General features: G+C 35.6%; 1 protein-coding gene across 1 annotated transcript in view; it reads left to right on the top strand.

Moving 5' to 3' along the window:
* Positions 1-3617: 3617 nt before the first annotated feature.
* Positions 3618-21738, top strand: part of LOC126977471 (polypeptide N-acetylgalactosaminyltransferase 5) — a 41319-nt gene continuing 23198 nt past the window's right edge. Inside the window, exons 1-9 of the mRNA XM_050826303.1 lie at positions 3618-3787; positions 3995-4260; positions 4384-4597; positions 4780-4909; positions 5001-5167; positions 5898-6062; positions 12708-12861; positions 20535-20712; positions 21455-21635. Coding sequence (XP_050682260.1) covers positions 4108-4260; positions 4384-4597; positions 4780-4909; positions 5001-5167; positions 5898-6062; positions 12708-12861; positions 20535-20712; positions 21455-21635 — 1342 coding nt within the window. The 5' untranslated portion in view covers positions 3618-3787; positions 3995-4107. The remainder of the gene's footprint in view (positions 3788-3994; positions 4261-4383; positions 4598-4779; positions 4910-5000; positions 5168-5897; positions 6063-12707; positions 12862-20534; positions 20713-21454; positions 21636-21738) is intronic.

Genomic DNA, 21738 nt, shown 5'->3' with positions numbered 1-21738 from the left:
TAGGTAATAACGGCACTAACTGGCACTTTATACCTCCGCATGCTCCAAACTTTGGAGGATTGTGGGAGGCAGGGGTAAAGTCGACAAAACATCACCTCAAAAGAGTTATTGGCGACAATAAGCTTACTTTTGAGGAATTGTTAACAGTGCTGTCGCAAGTTGAGGCTTGCCTTAATTCAAGGCCACTTCTTAAGGCCAACTCGAATCCGAGTGATCCGTATCCGCTGACTCCAGGTCATTTTTTAATCGGCGAGCCAATTGTTCTTCTACCTGACTGTAACTTTGAAAAGTCAAATATCAGCACCATTCGCAGATAGCAACTTACACAAAAACTTGTACAAAATTTTTGGCGTCGGTGGTCATCTGAATATTTGGTGCAGTTCCACCAACGACACAAGTGGAGTCGTCAGGAAGAAGAACCAAAAATTGGAGATGTGGTATTAGTTAAAGAGGACGGTCTTCCTCCGGCAAGATGGCTTTTCGGTGTCATTGTGGACAAGCATCCCGGGCTTGATAATCTTACGCGCGTTGTAAGTCTAAAATGCAGGAGTAGCGTTATTAAACGCCCTATTTCGAAATTGTGCATTTTACCCGTGACCGAATAATTGGTACCGATTGTGATTGATCACGCTTAGGCCCTTACAGCATATTTTTTTGTTAATTATGGTTATGTTTATTTAGTTTTATTTTGTGATTTTTATGTTTTCCTTTATAATGTGTACTTTATACAACTAGTTTTTAGACAATTAATGTTACAAACTCAGTTTAGGACCTTTACAATATTTTTGCAGATATGTATACAGTCCATTTAGATTTAGTTTTAGATTTTATTTTGGTTGTAAAGAGTTTAAGAGTATTTTGTAATCAAGTTTGTATAGTTTACTTGAGGTTTATACAAGTTGTTTGGTTTGGTGACTGGTAATGTTAAACAAATTGTACTTTTTTATATTGTTTGCTTTGAACTTAGATGGACAATCTGTCCATGGTGGGCGGAATGTTCAGATTTAATAAGTTAAGTTTTCATTTGTATAGATCATTTTGCTTGCTAGTCGATAAGAGATGGCGCTAGTTGTAATTGAAATCACACAAACAATATTTGTATAAATTTTGTATGGTTCAAATATTTGGTTGGGTAATATATCGATCTCTAGTCTTGTATAGATTGTTTTATTTCGCATCCACTAGAGGAGCTTTTTGGGAACCTGTTCATAAGGTATAATTATCTTGAATCGAGATGTTTCCCCATTAGCATTCAATGGAATTAAATTATTGGGAAGCTGATATTTTTTTAGACTATTTAATTACTTTTTAAATCTTTTCTTATTCAATAACACACACGTACATAAAACGTGTTTGTAATTAAACGCTAATTTAAGTATAAGTTTGCATCGTAATAAGCTTCCTTCGACGACCATCTGTCTAAAGCTAAACAGATTCTCCATAGACTTTGTACAAAGTATCGGTAGTTTGAATTAAAGAAGGTTCAAGTTTCTGCAAATCTCTAGGCAATTGCGCATAATTGTGAAACGAGGGACACGTATTGCACGCGCGTCAACTTCCGCCGGTAAGGGTCGTGACACCTCCACACGCTACCGTGTTCAACTACTAACAAACTCAATGCCTGCTTCACTTTGCAAAGCTACTCCATGCACACAACCACGAATTGTAAAGAAAACCGTGAATTAAAACAGGTTTACTCGATATATAAAATTCCATAATTTGATTGATTTCTGCCAACAATAAGATGAATGAGTGTTAAATATCTGTGAATAATTTATCTCTATTATATTGATATTGGTTATGAATTATCTACATAGAAATAACCTCATACACCATGCTCATATTATATTCCTGTACTATATGTATTTCACACGGATATGACGTTAAATGCGGAGAGACCACTTAACATTAAATTAAGACCATAATACTTACAATAAATGCTATATTAGTATAGAGAAAATTTCATATTAAATGTTGTTAAAAATCTTGGGAAACTCTGACTTACTTATTTTACGAGTAACTTAAGGTCATCGATCGCCCGGAACGCAGTCCAATGATGGAACATCAGCTATGCGGTGTGTCAAATGATAAGGGTGAGGCGACAGCACATCCTTTGACTAAAAAATTCCGCCAATCGCGGATAATAGAATTATTGTTTGTGCTCACTAAGTTAGCCAGTAACTTAGTTATGGATCAAATATGCAAATTTTACGCTCGTGTTACAAGATTTTCGGTGTTTGTGTGATTGATTAAACTATTAATACAATGCCATTTTATCACTCACACAAACACGACGAAAGAAACGTTGACGTACAACGTCATAAACTTACGCTAGTAAATTGTTGACGTTGAAACATTATTGTGAAAAATTATGACTTATTATTATTAATATGGCTGGCAGTGAAACGCTTAACATAATGTAAGGTATGTTCCGATATCCACTGCGAGCACTGGACAGTGCTATCACTGTAGAAAAATTCGTTCCGTTATGGACTGCCAGTATACTGCCGCAGTACCCTAGGGATATATATGACGTAATAAATCTCCGCCATATTCTACTGTGAGTTTTCGAGGTAAGGTACTCGTAGTACTTTGATCACGTGATCAGTCAAAACCACTCGAGTGCCTAACGTTTTATACACAATACCTACAGTTTAATCCCAAATATTTATAATTTGACAGTACTCCAGCAACAGTTTTTTTTAATGAACTAGAAAACTTTAATACACTCATTTGAATGCTGCGTCAAAAATGCGGCTGACAGTATACAGGATTGCGTTCCGTTTTAAATAGTAACCAGTATAACTGGGTATAAAGGAACGGCTTTACAGTATACTAAATTGACCTCACACAGTGGTCGCTGTGCATATCGGAACATACCCATAATGAATCTGTATACAGGATATAACGAGGAAAAATTACATGGATATAATATGGAGCAACATCTGAATATATTCTATGCAATCGGACAGCCTGGGCCTTGATTATGATTTATAGCAATATTATTTTATAGCAATAGCAATGACACAGTATAATGTTATATAAATTGTAAGAAATAACGCATCTAAATATTACTGAAAGATTTTCTTGCACCGTTTCTTTCCTCTCAGTGCTTCATTTATCTCCGAAATGGTGGTTGTTTTAATTTTCATTACAAAGTATTCGAATAGATCAATCGTTAGAATCTCTTATAAAAAACTCTATTTTCGTTTATTGATTTGATGAATACTTATTACAATTTTTTACGAGACCGACTCAACGCGAACGTGGTTGCAAATCGATCCGGTGTCAATTAAAGCGGTGCTGTGCAATGTAGTGACTCCATCTTACGTCAAGCTTTTGAAATAAATTCCATAATATTGCTAAACTCTAAAAATATGATATACTGTATTTCACAGACACACAATCTCAGATGTCTTCCCCCTTATACGTCTGTGGGTCAACGTGAGTTTTAATCATAGCTCTGTGGCTACCATAGTACACTGCAGGCTTAAACGGGTAGGTATGGACTTGCATCCGGTGCCATTAAACAAAAACAGACTTGACGTAGAGTTTTGACTTTTGAATCAAAACTTTTGATAGATCTCAAAAGTCAGAACTTCAAGTTCAATTTTGAATTTTCATTTTTCAGTGTGTGCGTGTACAAGTTGAAGTTAGGTTTATGAATATTGTCGTTTCTTGGAGGAAGCGATATTTTAATATTATTGCTAAGAAAACAATATAACAAATTTATTGTAATCAAGAATTCTATGTGCATTATAAAGTCATAATCTACTGGATTTTGTTTGTATGTCAATTTTTTAGTTAATTTGTTGTATCCGGAAAGTGAAAACCTACTTTTGAAGTTCATAACTATATTTCTTTTCAACGAATTGAAGAATTAAACATTTTATAATCAATAAGTTATTTTTATCCTATTAAGAATAGGTTAACAAATTAACACATTAAGTTTTCAATGCATAAGATATTAATTTATTTATTTTTCCTTCAATAGGTGAGTGGGACACTTCGAAGTGACAATCGCCGAATCGAGACGTAAAGCTGACATGTGGCAATGAAATAAACTGTTCTTGCTTTTCTAAAGCTTTAAATTTATATTTATATACAATGTTTAGAAGTAAAATAAGAATACATACATGCCGGATAATTCTTCTCACGTCATTGGTTTGGTTGTTAGTAGATGTAGCAATATTAACACTTTATTCCGATTGTTTTGGTGACGGATGTAACAAGAAAACAACAAATCAGAATACTATAATAGTAAGTATTAGCTTAAATCATTTTATATTAAAAAATACTAGGACTACATGAGGCTTATCTCTGTTTCCTGGTGTTTAAATATGTGGTCTACCAAATTATAATAACTGCTAACTTTTTCAATAGGAATTAGAGAAACTTGGAGGTAAAAAAGCAGCAATAGCAGCAGGATTACAAAGTGACAATGCTGCAGATGATGAGAATGTTGAAGAAAATATTATTGTGGAACCGGATGTTGGTGAAGAAGGATTGAATTTAGCACCCTATCCAAAATCAAAGCTAAAAAGATGGGCTCCAGTTCCATCTATCAAACCACAGGGAGAATTGCCTGGAGAAATGGGTAAATTACTGAATAATTTGTGTTTCAAATAATTAATAATAACTGTCTGTATGTATGTTTTTTTTTTTGGTTTTGTTCATTTAAATTTTATTTATTTCTGTTTATTTTTAGATGGAGTTTTATAAAATTTCACAAAGTATAGAACCAATTTAGTAATTATAAAATGAACTGTTTTCTTTTAGGTAAAGCCGTAAACATTCCAATAGAGCAGGAGAAAATTATGTTAGACAAGTTCCAAGAAAATCAGTTTAATTTGATGGCTAGTGACATGATCTCATTCAACAGGTCCCTAACTGATGTGAGATTTGAGAAGTAAGTTCTATATTCTGCAGTATATTCCGTAAATAAAGATATGCTTTACACTGAGATAAGATCATTAATTAATTTTTAATTAAAAACTCAGGTGTAAAGATAAGCCATACCCGAAGTTACTGCCTACAACAAGTGTGGTGATAGTATTTCATAATGAAGCTTGGTCAACACTGATAAGAACAATATGGAGCACAATCAATAGATCTCCTCGACCCTTGCTAAAAGAGATTATAATTGTTGATGATGCCAGTGAGAAAGGTAAGAACAGTACTATCACGTAGCCACAGCATATTAGCCTGGTCAAGAAAAAACTTCAATTTTGCATTTCTCTGTGATAGATTAAAGAGGAAGAATCAATGTATCACACATCTATTTTAGAAGAATTTCAGCAATAAGGTTATCTGTAAGATAAATAACAGTATTTTTATACATCCAGTTTAAAATTGCGTGTGAAACCACTCAAGTTCAGATTATGGTGAAAAATCCTAAACTCGGAAATCTATGATAATGCATAATGTAACAACAAAAACTTCAATCTACACAGTGATGTTATTGAGCACTGACATCATACATGTTTCTGTTGAAATGGCCAAATTATTTCCACATTTTATGCTCTTATTTTATTGAATATCTTTAAAAAAAATTAGAATACTTAATTTATATTGTTTTGGCAAACCCTTAATTCCTTGTTTCTTTAAGGCTGTCACCATACCCATGGTTCCACCTGTGGTTCCTAAGGCTTGGAAGTTCTGGGCAATAATATCAGGGCCGTTGGTCCTGCCAGGGTTCTGCTGTCCACAACATAGGTTTCAACTGGCTCTTGGTTGTATTGTGTTATCCACCTACCCTCTTCTTTCTGCCTGCTCTCTTAAAGAGAAAAACATTAAATTCTGGTAGCAAAGAATCTTTAAAAGAGTTTACAAACACCTCAAAAATAATAAATAATTTATCTTATATACTTTTCTAAATCCATTATGTTTCAATCTAGAACACCTAGGCAAGAAGCTTGAAGAATACATAAAGACTCTACCGGTTTCCACACGACTGTTCCGTACTGAAAATCGGTCTGGGCTGATTAGGGCACGACTTCTTGGTGCCAAGCATGTGAAGGGAGATGTCATCACCTTTTTGGATGCTCATTGTGAATGTACTGGTGAGTTCAGTTCATATTTTCCTTAACTAATATTTATTATATTATTAAAATAGTGATAACTGCTAGATCTAAGACTCACTGATATTACTACTATCTTAATCTTGTCTGCCATTTTGTGTAAAATTCAAGAATGGATTTACCTATCTTCAAAAGTTGTGTGAGAAACGAACAATAATCTCACATGGGATTGAAATGTTTTGAACCCAGGGTGCCACGCAAAAAGGCGCACAGAAGACGTCGATTTATAGAAATCCCCTTTGAATATTTTTATTTTTAGCACAAATATGTATCTGGTTGAATATTTTCGAATATTAATAATAGGCTATATAATATATGAAAGCAGTAAATAATTGACAAATTTAACGAATATTAGTTGATCTGATATCAATAGATATAATATATGTTCAACATATTGTAAGGCCGATACAAGACAATTGATTTTTGCTTTATCTCTGTGTTTTCTTTCAACTCTGATGTGGCTTCATAATGAAACTCACTAAACGACCGTTCACTTTCATCGGCATCGGTCCTTCACCAGTCATAATTTGTGGCAGTGGCAAGTTGTCAGAACACGTGTATTTTCGTAGCTTTAATACCAATATAGTTTTAGTTTGCCGAATAATATGGTTTTTAAATGGCGTGTTGAACACATGGCTATATTCTTAGAATATTTTGCACCATTATTGTCTTTAGAATCACGATTCGACCGACAGTCAACAAAGATCGCTACAAACGCGCGAAAATTTGATTACATCGTTGAAAATTGATTTAAATATAGAAGGCGTCACCGAAGAGGATATAAAACTGAAAATTAAAACAAATCGTACGACTTCTACATTTTCTGCGACATTGTGAGAAAAAAAATTCACATTACATTCACTTTAACATTTGCGTCTTTAAATATAATAAGTCGTTCACTAGTCATCATTCACCGTCGTTCATCAAAAATTATTGATTTTTGATGAACGACGAACGACGACATCAAAAATCAATAATTTTTGATGAAGTAGCGTGTAATATCGCCTTAATCAGCGTAAGGGGATTACTTTCTGAACGTCTTGCTCAATTTGTCACTTGTTATGTTAAAAATTCATAGCCAGGACTTATTCCGTCCGGTCACATAACTCCAGCCAGCGATACTTACCACGCCGTGTTAGCATAGTAATTAGCGTGTGTAGGTGGTGAAAGTGCTCGAAAACAAGTAAAGTTTTAAATTGTCAACAATGACCTACATAGCTTGCGACCATTGGTCTGATAAATTTTTATAAGGTTTTTATTTAAGGCATCAATACACGAACAATTGGGCTCACTCGGCGATAAGGTGGTCACATCCACCTTTAGATTCCTATTAATGTTATAAATGCTTATGTAAGTTTGTTTATTACACTTTCATACCGATTTTGATGAAATTTAGTACAAAGATAGACAAGAGTTTGGGAAAGGACATAGGCTTTTATCGCGAATAAAAGTCTTAGCGGTGTTGAAATTGAAATAGGGATGAAAGTTTGTATGAAAGTTCGTCAATATCCATGAAACCGTATTTAAGGGACTTAATAAGAAATAACTAAATATTTGTTCTAGCGTTTGTAAAATTTAGACATGTGCGGGGTGAAAAGGGGGTTGAAAGTTCTTTAGTTAGTATTTTATTAACAATTTATTATTTATGTCAGCAGTTTGTATGTGTATTATTTGCAAATTGAGTATATTTAAAAAATAAAAAATGCTGCCCACAGTAACATGCACGCGGACGAGGCCGCGAGCAAAAGCTAGTTTTATATGATATATAAGTGAGCACAATTTGAACTTGCCGCCAAAAACACGTACAGTTTTGGAAAACTAAATGATTGAAATATGGAGACGTGCATTCAATTAAATATCGAATATATAGGACACAGAAGAAATTGCCACCAACGACAAAATTCAAGTAACAACGATTTCAGAGGTATACGCATGATCAAAAGCAAACTTAGTTCAAGTAGTCGCGAACTTGAACAGTGAAACTCCACTTTCGCACGACACGCCACAAGTTAGGATATCATCCCCACCATCTGGATGTTTGGCGGTCCTCCACAGTGCGGTTTTTCAGGAGCTTTCTTCCATGTACTACAAAGCTGTGGAATGAACTTCCTTGTGCGGTGTTTCCGGGACGATACGACAAGGGTACCTTCAAAAAAAGCGCGTAGGTACACCTTCCTTAAAGGCCGGCAACGCTCCTGTGATTACTCTGGTGTTGCAAGAGATTGTGGGCGGCGGTGATCACTTAACATCAGGTGACCCGTACGCATGTTTGTCCCCCTCTTACATTAAAAAAAAGGTACCCATATTATAGCGACCCGAAAACACCACACAAAGAAGCCCAGTAGGAAGCTAATCATGTATACTCTATATTGAAACAACCGTTTTTTACTACATGTAAATGAATACATATACGATACATATACTAAAATAACATTTTTTTTAAATTTTGTCTGTCTGTCTCTTGGGTCCGGCTAATCTCTGAAATGGCTGGACCGATTTTGACGGGCCTTTTATTGGCAGGTAGCTTATGTAATAAGTAGTAACTTAGGCTACGTTTATTTTAGAAAAATAAAGTAATGTTGCAATGTCCAAGAAACGGTTTAACTAAAATTATTTTATATGGCAAAACAACGTTTGCCGGTTCAGCTAGTAGGAGAATTTATTTCGATAAACGTGGACTTTTACAGCATTAGGGATACGACCTTCAGAGAAAGCGTAAAGGGCTTCTCACTCGGCAGCCTTAACGTATATTAATGTACATTACATTCCGGGATGTTAGCTTTAAATTATCTTAATGTATCACACACACAATAGGTAATATATTGAATCTTTCTCTTCATTCCATTGGTATACGACCTGACTTTGTGTTGAGATTCTTAAAGATTTATCGAAATATAAATGTATATTTCCGTATCGCTCCGTATCTTAAGATATGACGATGTGAAAATTGTGTGTGTACATAATAGCTGTCCCGTGTGGTCTTCTGTTGATTTCTATGGAAAGATGTAATGAGATGTATCGTGCTATAATTTTCATCTTTATATTATAGCAATTTTTTTTATGGAATAGGAGGACAAACGAGCGTTCGGGTCACCTGTTGTTAAGTGATCACCGCCGCCCACAATCTCTTGCAACACCAGAGGAATCACAGGAGCGTTGCCGGCCTATTAGGAAGGTGTACGCGCTTTTTTTGAAGGTACCCATGTCGTATCGTCCCGGAAACACCGCACAAGGAAGTTCATTCCACAGCTTAGTAGTACGTGGAAGATAGCTCCTTGAAAACCCCACTGTGGAGGACCGCCGCACATCCAGATGGTGGGGATGATATCCTAACTTGTGGCGTGTCGTGCGAAGGTGGAATTCGGCGGCAGGAATCAGGTGAAACAGCTCTTCGGAACACTCCCCGTTATAAATGCGGTAGAAGACACACAATGAAGCAACGTCTCTACGCAACGCCAAGTGATCCAGCCGTATGATAGCTAGCTACCGTGTGTGAAGAGCCTAAGTGTTGCAGGAGACTAGGTGCGGCGATAATCACCAACCATCAACCCCTACGCTCGTATGTCATTCTATAAATAAAAAGATTTCGGTTCGATTAGCAAACGAAATGTCGCTTAAATTTTATCAATTTAAGTAACATGTATACATTTGTTTCGAAATGTTTTTGATGTTATAGATATTATGTGGGCTCCGATAATAGCAGTGTTTATAATCAGTACATTAATTTAATGTCTAGATAACGTTACATTTGCACTGCTGTGATTGCACTAATTGGTTTTTATTTAATCTTGTCTAATGTTAATGTGTTTTTGAGTAACTTAATTGATAATCTATTTGTTTATTTAAACTAGCCGTAATCTGTGGCATTAAAAGCGATGATCACTACATAAGGTAACACCCACACTTACCTTGTGTATACGATCTATACATAAGGAAGTGTGGGTGGGCAAGTCGGTCTCGGGAGACCTCGTAGGACATTCGTCGACCAAATTGGGGACGTTTTGAGAAAAGAAAAGGTCCGGAGCACCCGCAACCGGCGAGCATGTCTGAAAAGAGTAATGAATGTAGAGGAAGCGCATGAGGTTTGTTATTTTTTCGTTGAGGAGGTAAGGATAGAAGCAAGTGGTATTCTATTGTCTCTGCCTACCCCGACGGTAACAAGGCGTGAGTGTATGAATGATAATGCTAATGATGATGAAACGATTTCGGTAGAATTATATTTGGACAAAGCCAGAGGTATGATATAGGCTATATCTTATCCCGAACTGAGACGGTATAATCTATATATTAATACATAAAGGGAAAACTTTGTAGCTCTTATTAAAAACGTTGCGCGAATGGATGAACGTGAAATTTAACATTGTTAAAGTTTTAAATATGGAGCACATTTTTTTTTATATAAAATGCCTTATAAATAGGTACATTCAATTGATTAAAATAAATATTACACACTACTGCTTCAATGACACACATACATTATTGAGGCATATAAACCCTAGCCTTTGAATTAAGGTCAAACTTTAAAATTAATTGAATTATGGTCGAATTAAGACCATTGAGCGACCACTAGTAGGTATATTTATATGAAGCGACACTATATTATTACTATACTCGATCTAAGTGTGTTTGTCATAAGGTGGAGAATACCTTACACTGTTAATAGGGGTACATCTATTCAATAATATAACTCTCGCGAAACTTAGACGTCCTTTCATAACAAGTATATGTAGATGATATGTAGATAGGAATGATGTCAATCAAAGCACCATCTGCCATCACATCAGCTTTGAAACAAGAAAACCCGCATAAAAATCTGTCTATTCATATAGGAGCTACGAACCAACATCCCGTTTTATTTCTCTCCTTATTTTGCATAGGTGGTAAATACGAAAGTGGTAACAAACTGATATTGTCACATTATTTTGTCGAACATTAAAAGATTAAAAAATATTTAGATATAGCTAGGATAGTAACTAAAGTATTCAATGAGCTGCGGTTTTTCTAGAACGATGCGAGCACTAAAAAAATTACGTTTAAAAAAACAGACTCCAAAAACGGAAATGTATGAAATAACTAAAAATTTAATTTAATACACCTCTTAAGCAAACCTTTACCTTTAACATTAATATAAAACTATTATCTACATGTGCTACCTATTGATAGGTTTTTAGTCGGTGCCAAGCCAAATGTGATCTAATATATCATCCACGTAGACAAAAATTTTCATGAAAAATGTTCATAAAATGAAAACTACAGGGCCAAATAATATAAAATTTTTATGGGACCAAATGGCATCTATTCTGCATTCAGAATTACGTAAATCGGATTAAAAATCACAGAGTAATCGGTGTACATACATAAAAAAAATATACCGATCGAATTGATAACCTCCTCCTCTTTGAAGTCGGTTTAAAAGAACTCATACACCTCTAAAAGGCCGGCAACACTTGATTCCTCCTCTGGTGTTGCAGAAGAAAGTGAGTGGTGGTAATCATTTAAAATCAGATGGACTTGACGTCTCCATTAAAAATCACCACCACCTTTCAATAAATATTTCCTGTAACCGGATATAAATTAACCAGTAATTAATACATACATTATTAATTAATGATAATTAATTTTGTTAAACAGTTAACAAGTAATTACAAGTACCTACCTGCGTTAAAATTTATGACTTTGATAATATTGTTGTAATTATTCGAATTAATGTGTAAAATGTATTCGGTTGACAATTCGTTATGTAAATATTAGTAATGGGTAAAATGTGATATTATGCCGAGTTTCGTTACAGGTACATTTTAGTGTAGTAAGGCTCTGACGGGCACAGATTGATGTACCCGGGTTTGTATCGAACTATACCCCGCCTTAAACCGTTTATGATAATATGATTTCGAAGTGAAAACTTCTTTAGACGTGATTTATTTTGAGGGAGCTCAATGAGACTGAGCTGTTATGCGTGTTCGGGTAAAGTCGGCTCGACTCGACTAAGGCGGCGCGATCAATCACAGCAAAATTTACGAAAGTAATAATCACAATTCCATGTAATTAGATATATGTATTTAAAATGATTAATATTACTTTATGAATATAGAACAAGTATCTCATATTATTAACCTTGCTTTGATTTAGGTATCACTTGTCGTGTGGACAAGCACATGTCATTTTTCTTTACTTAAACCTTGCCTATTTACACCCATGTTGGTAGCCATCTTAGTGACGTCATGACAAAAATCACCAATGAAAAGTAACGTTTCCAAATGGAAGACTAAATGTTGACGTTACGCAGACGTTAATAGGCCGAGGTTCTGTTCCTGTTGCAACGTACGGGGATTATATTTACCTTATCGTTTAGAACTGGACCTTACATAACCTTATTATTCAGAATTCTTTTATTTATGTGTGTACAAGTGCCACTGCCCGCGGATACTCCCGCGTGGAATTAATTCAGATGTGTTACATTATTATAATTCTCGTAGTCTCTCTAATATTTTGGAAACAAATACAATGATTTTTTTATATCGATTAATTAGTTTTTCAATTTATCCGTTACAAACAAATTTCCCAAAATTAAAATCCGTTCACTTTATACTGTTGTACTTGTAGATTAATGATTATCCTCTTCATCAGAGGGCTGGTTGGAGCCGCTGCTGGCGAGGATCGTGGAGGACCGCACCACGGTGGTGTGTCCCATCATCGACGTGATATCCGACACCACCTTCGAGTACATCCAGGCCTCCGACATGACCTGGGGCGGGTTCAACTGGAAGCTCAACTTTAGATGGTAAGTCTTTTAAACCAATCAAATCTCTACTTAATATCTAGTCGGGTTACTTTGTTTTGTTTTTTTAATTTCTTACATTTATATACTGATAATTGGAAAGCCGTTTTTTTACTACGAAAACTACTGAACCGATCGGAATAATACTTATACCATAAGATGCAGCTTATTTCGGAGAAGGGCTAAGTGTATGATATGTTGGTGATTACTTATCCGGAACATATATTTTTGTCTTAGAAATACCGCATTACAAATAATTCAGTCAATATATATTTTTAATGAAAATACGAGACGAGACGACCAGGTTGTTCAGCTGATGGTAATTGATACGCCCTGCCCATTACAATGCAGTACCGCTCAGGATTCTTAAAAAGCCCAAAAATTCTGAGCGGCACTACAATTGCGCTCGTCACCTTACGACATAAGCTGTTAAGTCTCGTTTGCCCAGTAATTTCACTAGCTACGGCGCCCTTCAGACCGAAACAGACAAAAATAGGCGCCGACTGAATCTGACATATGACATTTCTTTACATATGACATTTCATTATATATGACAATTCACACGATGAGTGGGCGCGGGGTTACTTACCTAGTTAATGAATACGGCAAAACAAGGTTCGCCGTGTCAGCACTTTTGTGTTCTATTTACAAACGGCGTTGTTAATCTTTTTGAGTATCGTGCCCAGTTGTTAATTCATCCAAGCCTAAAGTCGTGCAAGTTATGTCTATTTTGTATATTTTCAATCCAAAATAAACTTTAGGACTTGATGTTAGAGTCCATATTTGGCAATTAAACTCATTTGTATTTGTGTTACTACTTTCGTTTTGTGTATTCCACTTATGTAGCTTCAAGGTTAGAGCTATATTCAGATGTGTACTTTGTTTGATCCCCGCCAATTGTTTGATAGTTTACGGGACTACGGGATAATGAAAATAAAAATGTCATTTACTAATTTTGTTAGAAAGTTGTTACAATGTTTTCTATGTATTTCGATGCTAGGTAATGTCATTATATATTGACACATAATATATATATATATATATTATATTAACACACTTTTTACACAAATTATCTTGCCCCAAGTTAAGCATATATTGCCTGTGTTATGGGTTACAAGACAATGATATATTTAATACAATATACTTACTTAAACATACATAAATTCCTATAAACATACACGTAAACATACATTAATACATTTAAACATCCATGACTCGGAAACAAATATCCATATTCATCATATTATAAATGCTTGCACCTACCGGGATTCGAACCTCTAGCTTCGTAGGTAGGATCGCTAACCACTCGGCTATACAGGTCGTCTAATGAACTATTATATATTATTAATAAAATATATCTGATCCGCCAGATGCTTTTCTGTCAATAGATAAAAGTTTGTGCGTGTAATCTTAATTTTTAATATCACACATATCAATATAACGTTGTTATTCAATATTAACGAATATGGCTGTATGGGCTCGGGCCGTTTGCCTGGCCGATGGACGAAGAAAAATTAACGAATCTCGCAAACGTCACACTGAGAACTTTTATTTATTACTAGCTGACTGGACAGACGTTGTTCTGTATATAATAAATTAAATAATGTTTTTATATGAATTTGTCAATAATATATCATAACATCAAAAAATACTTCGTGAAATATGCACCCTGCTGTCGTAATGAAATTGTTTCACAGCAGAACTGTCAAACCGTGCGTCAATAAATTCTCTCATAGAAATTATGTAGGACACACATCAAAGGAAGAACAAAATTGTTGTTTATATTTAATTTAGCAGCATTTTCCTGTTTATTCACCTTTTATACCTTCTCTGGACTTCCACAAATAATTCAAGACCAAAATTAGCCAAATCAGAGACTAACAAACAGCAATTCATTTTTATATATATATATATATTTACTATCTGACCCGGCAGACTTCGTACTGCCTCCGTGGATAAATAAAAGACCTAAACATTTATATTAAATAAACTTAAAACAAACAAAAGGAATGCTTTTTTTATTAAAATAAATGCTCGGTACGAATTGAATTTTATTATTATTCTCATACTTGTTGCATACTTACAAAACAGAGTTTTCCTTAAATACTGGCTATTTATAAGGTTTCAATTTGATATTGACTGACACACAGAGTTATGATACAGTCTGTTAATCAATTTATAGCTTTCTGATAAACTATATTTTTTGTTTTGTTTTGTGGTGCAGTTAAGTTCAGAAATTTTATTTTTTGACAAAACTTAAGATTTTTCAATCTACATAAAAATAATCTGATAAATAGCTACAAATGTAATTAATCTACCTACTATTGTAACCTAAAATTAAGTTTATTTTTTCCTCCTAAGAAATATAGTTGATTTCTGAACGACGGGGGACACATCTAATGAAAATGAAAATCGTTGTTTTTATTTCATTCCGAGCATTTTCATATTTATTCACCTTTTAAACCTTCTCTGGACTTCCACGATTAATTTAAGACCAAAATTAGCCAAATTGGTCCAGTTGTTCTCGAGTTTTAGCGAGACTAACGATCAGCAATTCATTTTATATATATAGATTACAAAGTAGTCATGGGTTCACGAGAGGTCATGGGTTTGAGTACCGTTAAAATTAAAAATTGATAGTAAAATTAGTTTTCAAATTTTATTTCTGATTCTAGGAGAGTTTGATAGGCTTTTGGCTATTGTATGAAAAACAGACTAATAAGCTTTTAACTTATAAGGAACCTCTGGCACCACCCTCAAGTAACAAGTACGCTTTTGAACTTTCATCATCGATTTTCAACTTCTTCGAATCGTTAATTGTGTTTAAAAACATTCAGTCACAGTGTGGCCTTTGGTATATTATTAAAATTTAGTATGTTACCTTTTCATTTTGATTATTTAAAAATGTCCACTGCTATTCGGAGATACGAAGACTTCTGAATCATCGTACAAGATATATCTTACTGCAATTTTTATATTGTAAAAGAAGCCTTTTCCCTATATTCTGGAATTGGTCATGAAATTGGTTTCGTTTGTTGTTATACCGGCAGTAGTTGATACACACACTGCCAAAACTTCTTATGAGATTCATACATTAACTGAAAGACGTCAGCAGTCTTAGTATAAGCTTATAGGGAACTAAACCACAATACAAGTAATAGGACAGTTGCATAACTCAGCCTCAGTCTCCTTGAAATTTATACTTACGTCTGGACAGAGCGCTAGGGTTGGAACATACAAACGAACTGACGACGCGGACTGCGCGGCGCAGCTATTTAAAGCTAGAGTCTGCTATTTTTTGCCGTACGCGGCGTCTGGCGTAAGCGTCAACGTTCAATTCCGTGGCTTCCAATGTCTGGAAGTAGCGCACAGCGTCGGCGGTCAATACGTCTGGCGTGACGCAGGTGGCTCACTGGCTGCAACACTAATTTTTACCCAACATTGATGCTTATAAATATTGTTTTTATGATTCTTATCACTTTTATCATACACTGCATTTTAAGATTTTACTGATTCAATCAACAACTCTTCTTTTCCTTTATCAATCATTTTGTGTGACGCGGACGACCTTCACGCTGCAATGGTTCGAAATGACTAGAGACGCGGCGCACGGTTTTCGGATGCCACGTACGGCGTAAACACGCCAGCGTCGACGTGTGAAAGAGTCCATAACAGTACATTTATATTGTAAGCATTGTGACGCAGCGTACGGCGTAGCGAGACGTCGCGTACGGCGTTAAATAGGAGACCATAGCCTTACTGGGACAGCGACCAGTCTCGGCGGAATTGCTTAGCGATCGTGTAAATCGTGTGTATGTGTGCGTGTGTCGATTTGGGCGCTCTAGTATAAAGTCAAAATACTGTTCTATTACTGTATTGTGACTAAACGTCGCTAAGTACATAACAAACAACGAATGCATGCTAAAATAAGCTTAAGAGCTCATGAATTTCTCATTATACAAAACATAATGGAAGGTGCAGTCAAGTAGTTTTAAAATTAGCTGTTGCCATATCGCGGTTGGATACGAAACCCTTTTTAGACATCGAAATGTTTTGTTGTAGTCAAAGTAAAGTTTTATGGAAATGGACAAGAGTCGGGTGGCTAAAATGGATTTATTAAATGAATGATATTGTTATGAATAATACGATTAAATATTCTATTGTTTTTCGCTGTGTTATTTTATGAAATATAAACTGCTATATTTACCAACTCAACTTTTTATCGTGATTCTACTAGATTTTATCGGAATGTGCATTCGTAATTCGTATCGATATGTTAAAACTGGGCGGACACTGCACAGATATGCGGCCAGACTAAAATTGTGTGAACATCTATTTTTTTTGGCTATTGAATATTTTTTGACGGTAAAACGAAACTAGCAAGTTATTTATATATTTATATATTTTATACAAAATATGTGATGTCATTTACTATCTAAAATCTTTCGACGGCTGTCTTATTCACATTGTCTTAGTTACCGGTAAATCACTTCAAAAAGTAAAAGGTAAATCAGTTCACAAGCAATCTACACATGCATTCCACACGATATGACCTATCCGCCTATGAACGGTGAGTCTATCGAAAAATACAACTTAATCCTTCAAAGAAGCCCTCAAATACCTCTTATTAAGTCTTAACCCGAGAGCGTATTAGATACGCTCTCTTACTTAGATTACGAATGAATATTAACCATAGAACAATAATTGCTGTGGCCACTCATGCATATAACGCGGCAATGCGTGGCGTGACTGCCACGTCGCAATTACATATTTTCTATTGATTTTGATAAAATAGCGCCATGGCGATCATAATCCACGAATAGTTAGTTTTTCCGTGTTTTTTTCATTGCATTCCACCATTGTTATCAACTAACTGTTGTTTTTGCACTCAACCTATTAACATACATAATACGAAGCATATTTCAATTTATATAGTTTTATGCAAACCTAAATAATACACAAATAAAATTTGAACAACAAAATTTTATGAATGATGCGGGATTCGAACCCACGACCTCCGGCGTTCCGTGCCGGTGCTCTAAACCACTGAGCTAACCGTTCGATTACCGCCTCGTTATAAAATTCTGTTTGCTTTGTTCAACTCCCAGGTTGTGGCTTCATCTACAGGATCTACTTTACAGTTGATAACCTGCTCAACCCCAATATTTGCATATTAAGAAATTGACTTGAGATGTCGCTCTTGTAAATCTAAACAATTTATGTTTTTAGAGTCACTTTAAAAACCTAAATAATTTCAAAAACAGGTATAAGTGCATAATATATGTCTTTATTTATTTAAATCAGCTTTACAAATGATTAATCGGTGTTGGTACCTACTATTTTCGGACCATTCGGAGGTCCTTCATCAGGGTGAGTATAGTGGGTTCGTGTTCCCATCCTGTCCACCACTTAGTGCGAAAAATAAAAGGACGACCAGTTTTACCAGACTTCTTTGCACAGGATGCCGGCTAGATTATGGGTACCACATCGGCATCTATTTCTGCTGTGAAGCAGTAATGTGTAAGGATTATTGCGTTTCAGTCTGAAGGGTGCAGTAGCTAGTGGAATTACTGGGCAAAAGAGACTTTACATCTTATGTCTCAAGGTGATGAGCGCAATTGTAGTGCCTTTCAGAATTTTTGTGTTTTTCAGGAATCCATAGCGGCATTGCATTGTTTTGGGCAGAGTGTATAATACCATCAGCTGAACGTCCTGCTCGTCTCGTCCCTTACTGTCATAAAAAAAACGAAATATTGTCTTGACACAAATTTCGTTCCGAACCTCCGGCGCGCCAGTCAGTCTCGCACTTTTTAGTTTATTCGCACAAATGACACAATTGTAAAAACTGTTAAGGCATCTATAATTTAATGTAGATCGCGTGTTTCTATTTCGTAATATGTTCAGGTTTCTGATTTATGAAGTGGATGAACCTGTTGTACCGCTTAAGCATTAATTAATTACCGCACTACATTTAACACTTCACTTATGTTAATTGAGTATGGATTGAACTACAATGATGGCCAAAGATGACATGCACGACCTAATGCGGAGGCCAATCTCGCGCAAATTAATGTTAATACATTCCATTTTATATTGACACCGCTTACTCGCTACCGAACATAGAGCAACCCTGCTCTATCCCACCGAAGCCCTACAAAATCGGAAGCAAACTAGATTAGTTTTTTTGTCGATTTTTATTTATTTGTATATTTTTGATAATGACATACAAGTTTTACATTATGTTTTCTTTGTACTTAGTTACTTAACTTATATTAGGTGGATTGTTGGATCACTTTTGTCTCAAAAAGTATGTTAAAAGCGTCGTTCAAGTCGTAATTTATTTATTGGTCGAGGAATTATTTCGGCTGGATATTGAGAGATGAACTAAGACATACCAAGATTTACGAACGATACGTCACTCGAACGGTTGACTAAGCGGAAGAGCGCTGGGACGGAAACAGAGATCGCGGTACGTGTCTCGCATCGTTCATAAATTTTGGTTACAAATTTAATTTATCTCAGAAGTAAGGGATACCACTTTAATAAAATAACATATTGTCTAAATTAGAAGTAATCTGGGAAGTAGTCTCTACGTCATAAGATATGGTACTGAAATTCCCTCGAAAACAGTTTCGGAGGCAGTCGGTTAAAATACATAAGTATTTAGTTTAAAAAAAATATTTTAATGAATTGATCTGGTCAAGATCGTCGGAATTCGTTTGAGAGCAGTGCACGACCGATCGTCGTGGTAATCTTTGGGGGAGCCCTTTGTCCAGCAGTGGACGTCTTCCGGCTGATGATGATGATGAAAAAAACAATGTTAATATGACAGAGTTCAATTTTATGTCATAGATAATTTTCCGATTATAATAACGAATAGATTACTTTGATGAAATTAAATTAAGAGGGAATGTAATATCTGTATTTGCTTATTAGCATTACACGTAATTAGATTGTTTAGCGTCTTTAGTTACATTTATGTTCAGCCTTGATATACTTATCTGTTGATAGAATGATAGAGTCTATATCTGAGATTCACATTGCTCGTTATGTGGATGTGTTTTTTGGAGTTACACTTCTCTAGGCGCGTTATGATAAAATGATGAGAGTGAAATTTTTAAATGCGCGCGCATCACTGTAACACCAAAGAGTAACAGGTTGAAGATGGTTACTAATATTTTCTGACGTTTGCGTCATTCGTTATTTTTTTTTTGGTTTCTTCGCCCATTATTAGGACAGGAAAAGGGTTCAAGCCCATACAGCCGTATTCATTATTGAACAATTAATTGTCAAAGCCATCTTTGCAAGATTTTTACAAAATTGTTCTTTCTTATAAAGTCGTGAAAGGAGTAATGCCCTTGATTTATAAAAACAAATAACTGCATGTATATTTTTTTTAAATTTCTTGGAACTGACGGAAATCGACCCGAATGATTTTTCAAAAAAAACACCCCTGCATTATTGAACCAATGGGATCTGTTGCTGATAAATATCAATCATTGCAAAGATATGTATTACTAGCATAATACACTTACAGAATAAACTTGGAATAATTATTAATTTCAAATGGTTAATAATAGCAACTTTAAATAAAATGTTCATATTCTTGTCGGGTATGTTCATAGCACTGTTACGCTATAGTGAACAGTCTTCTTTAAGATTATTTTTTTATTCAGGTACCGGGTTCCCGAACGTGAGATGGCACGACGCGGTGGCGATCGTACTGCACCGCTCAGAACGCCGACGATGGCGGGTGGACTGTTCGCAATCGACCGGGAATACTTTTACAAGATCGGCTCCTACGATGAGGGCATGGACATATGGGGAGGGGAGAACCTCGAAATGAGCTTCCGGGTATCGTATATTCATATGACATTGAGTCTAATATGTCTATTATATTATTGAACGTAACCAGACCCGTATTCAGGAGTTGGTCTAAAGTTCCACCTGTTTTGAAGTTTTTCTATGTTTCAATGCATTTGCATAAGACCAGGAGCGTGCATACTATATAGGCAATTAGGCAGTGCCTACCCCGTTAAGAATCTACATAAATATAGTACTAGTGTAAAAGTTTAAGTTAAATTTGGTTCCGATATTCGCTAACAAACAAATTTTACCTTACACTAGATAGTTAATACCTATCGCAGGCAGTCTCCAGAATTCATATTCGATATACAACTTCAATATTTAGACCTTAAAACTTAGTATTGTCGGACTAAAGCTCAGCGTCCACTAGTAAGATCTACAGTGCCTACCTTGCTAGAAAACCACATCACGCCCCTACATAAGACAGGGTCAAACTTTGATTCAATCTTGATATCCATTTCATTCTTTGTAACATACTGATGATATTAAATGATTTTTAGAATATTATTCAATTAATAATTGATGATGTCCCGAAACTGGTCGGTTAAAAGTATCTTCTTATTATAACAGTGACACTATTGTGCCATTTGTACGAGTGATCAGGTTGCCCTCGTTTTCACCTAGGTACTTATTAAAAAGCAATTTCATACATAATGTATGTGAACTCTGAAAGTACTGTAAGTTGTTAGTAGTACGAAATGATATTGACACAAACAATGGGTGGGTAAAGGTGTGGCAGTGCGGCGGCCGCCTAGAGATAGTCCCGTGCTCGCACGTGGGCCACGTGTTCAGAGACAAGTCGCCGTACTCGTTCCCGGGCGGCGTGCAAAACGTGGTCCTCCACAACGCGGCCCGCGTCGCCGAAGTGTGGATGGACGAGTGGGGAGAGTTCTATTACGCCATGAATCCAGGTTCGAGCTCGGGCCAACGTGTGGACGCGCCGCGACTTTGCCAAATCGCTTGCCGAGCCTTAAAATCATAACTACCCGCATAGCAACTCTTTATCGTTCAACT

The sequence above is a fragment of the Leptidea sinapis genome, chromosome 45 (genome assembly GCF_905404315.1).
Source record: "Leptidea sinapis chromosome 45, ilLepSina1.1, whole genome shotgun sequence".
NCBI lineage: Eukaryota > Metazoa > Arthropoda > Insecta > Lepidoptera > Pieridae > Leptidea > Leptidea sinapis.
This window is presented reverse-complemented; position numbering and strand designations above follow the sequence as displayed.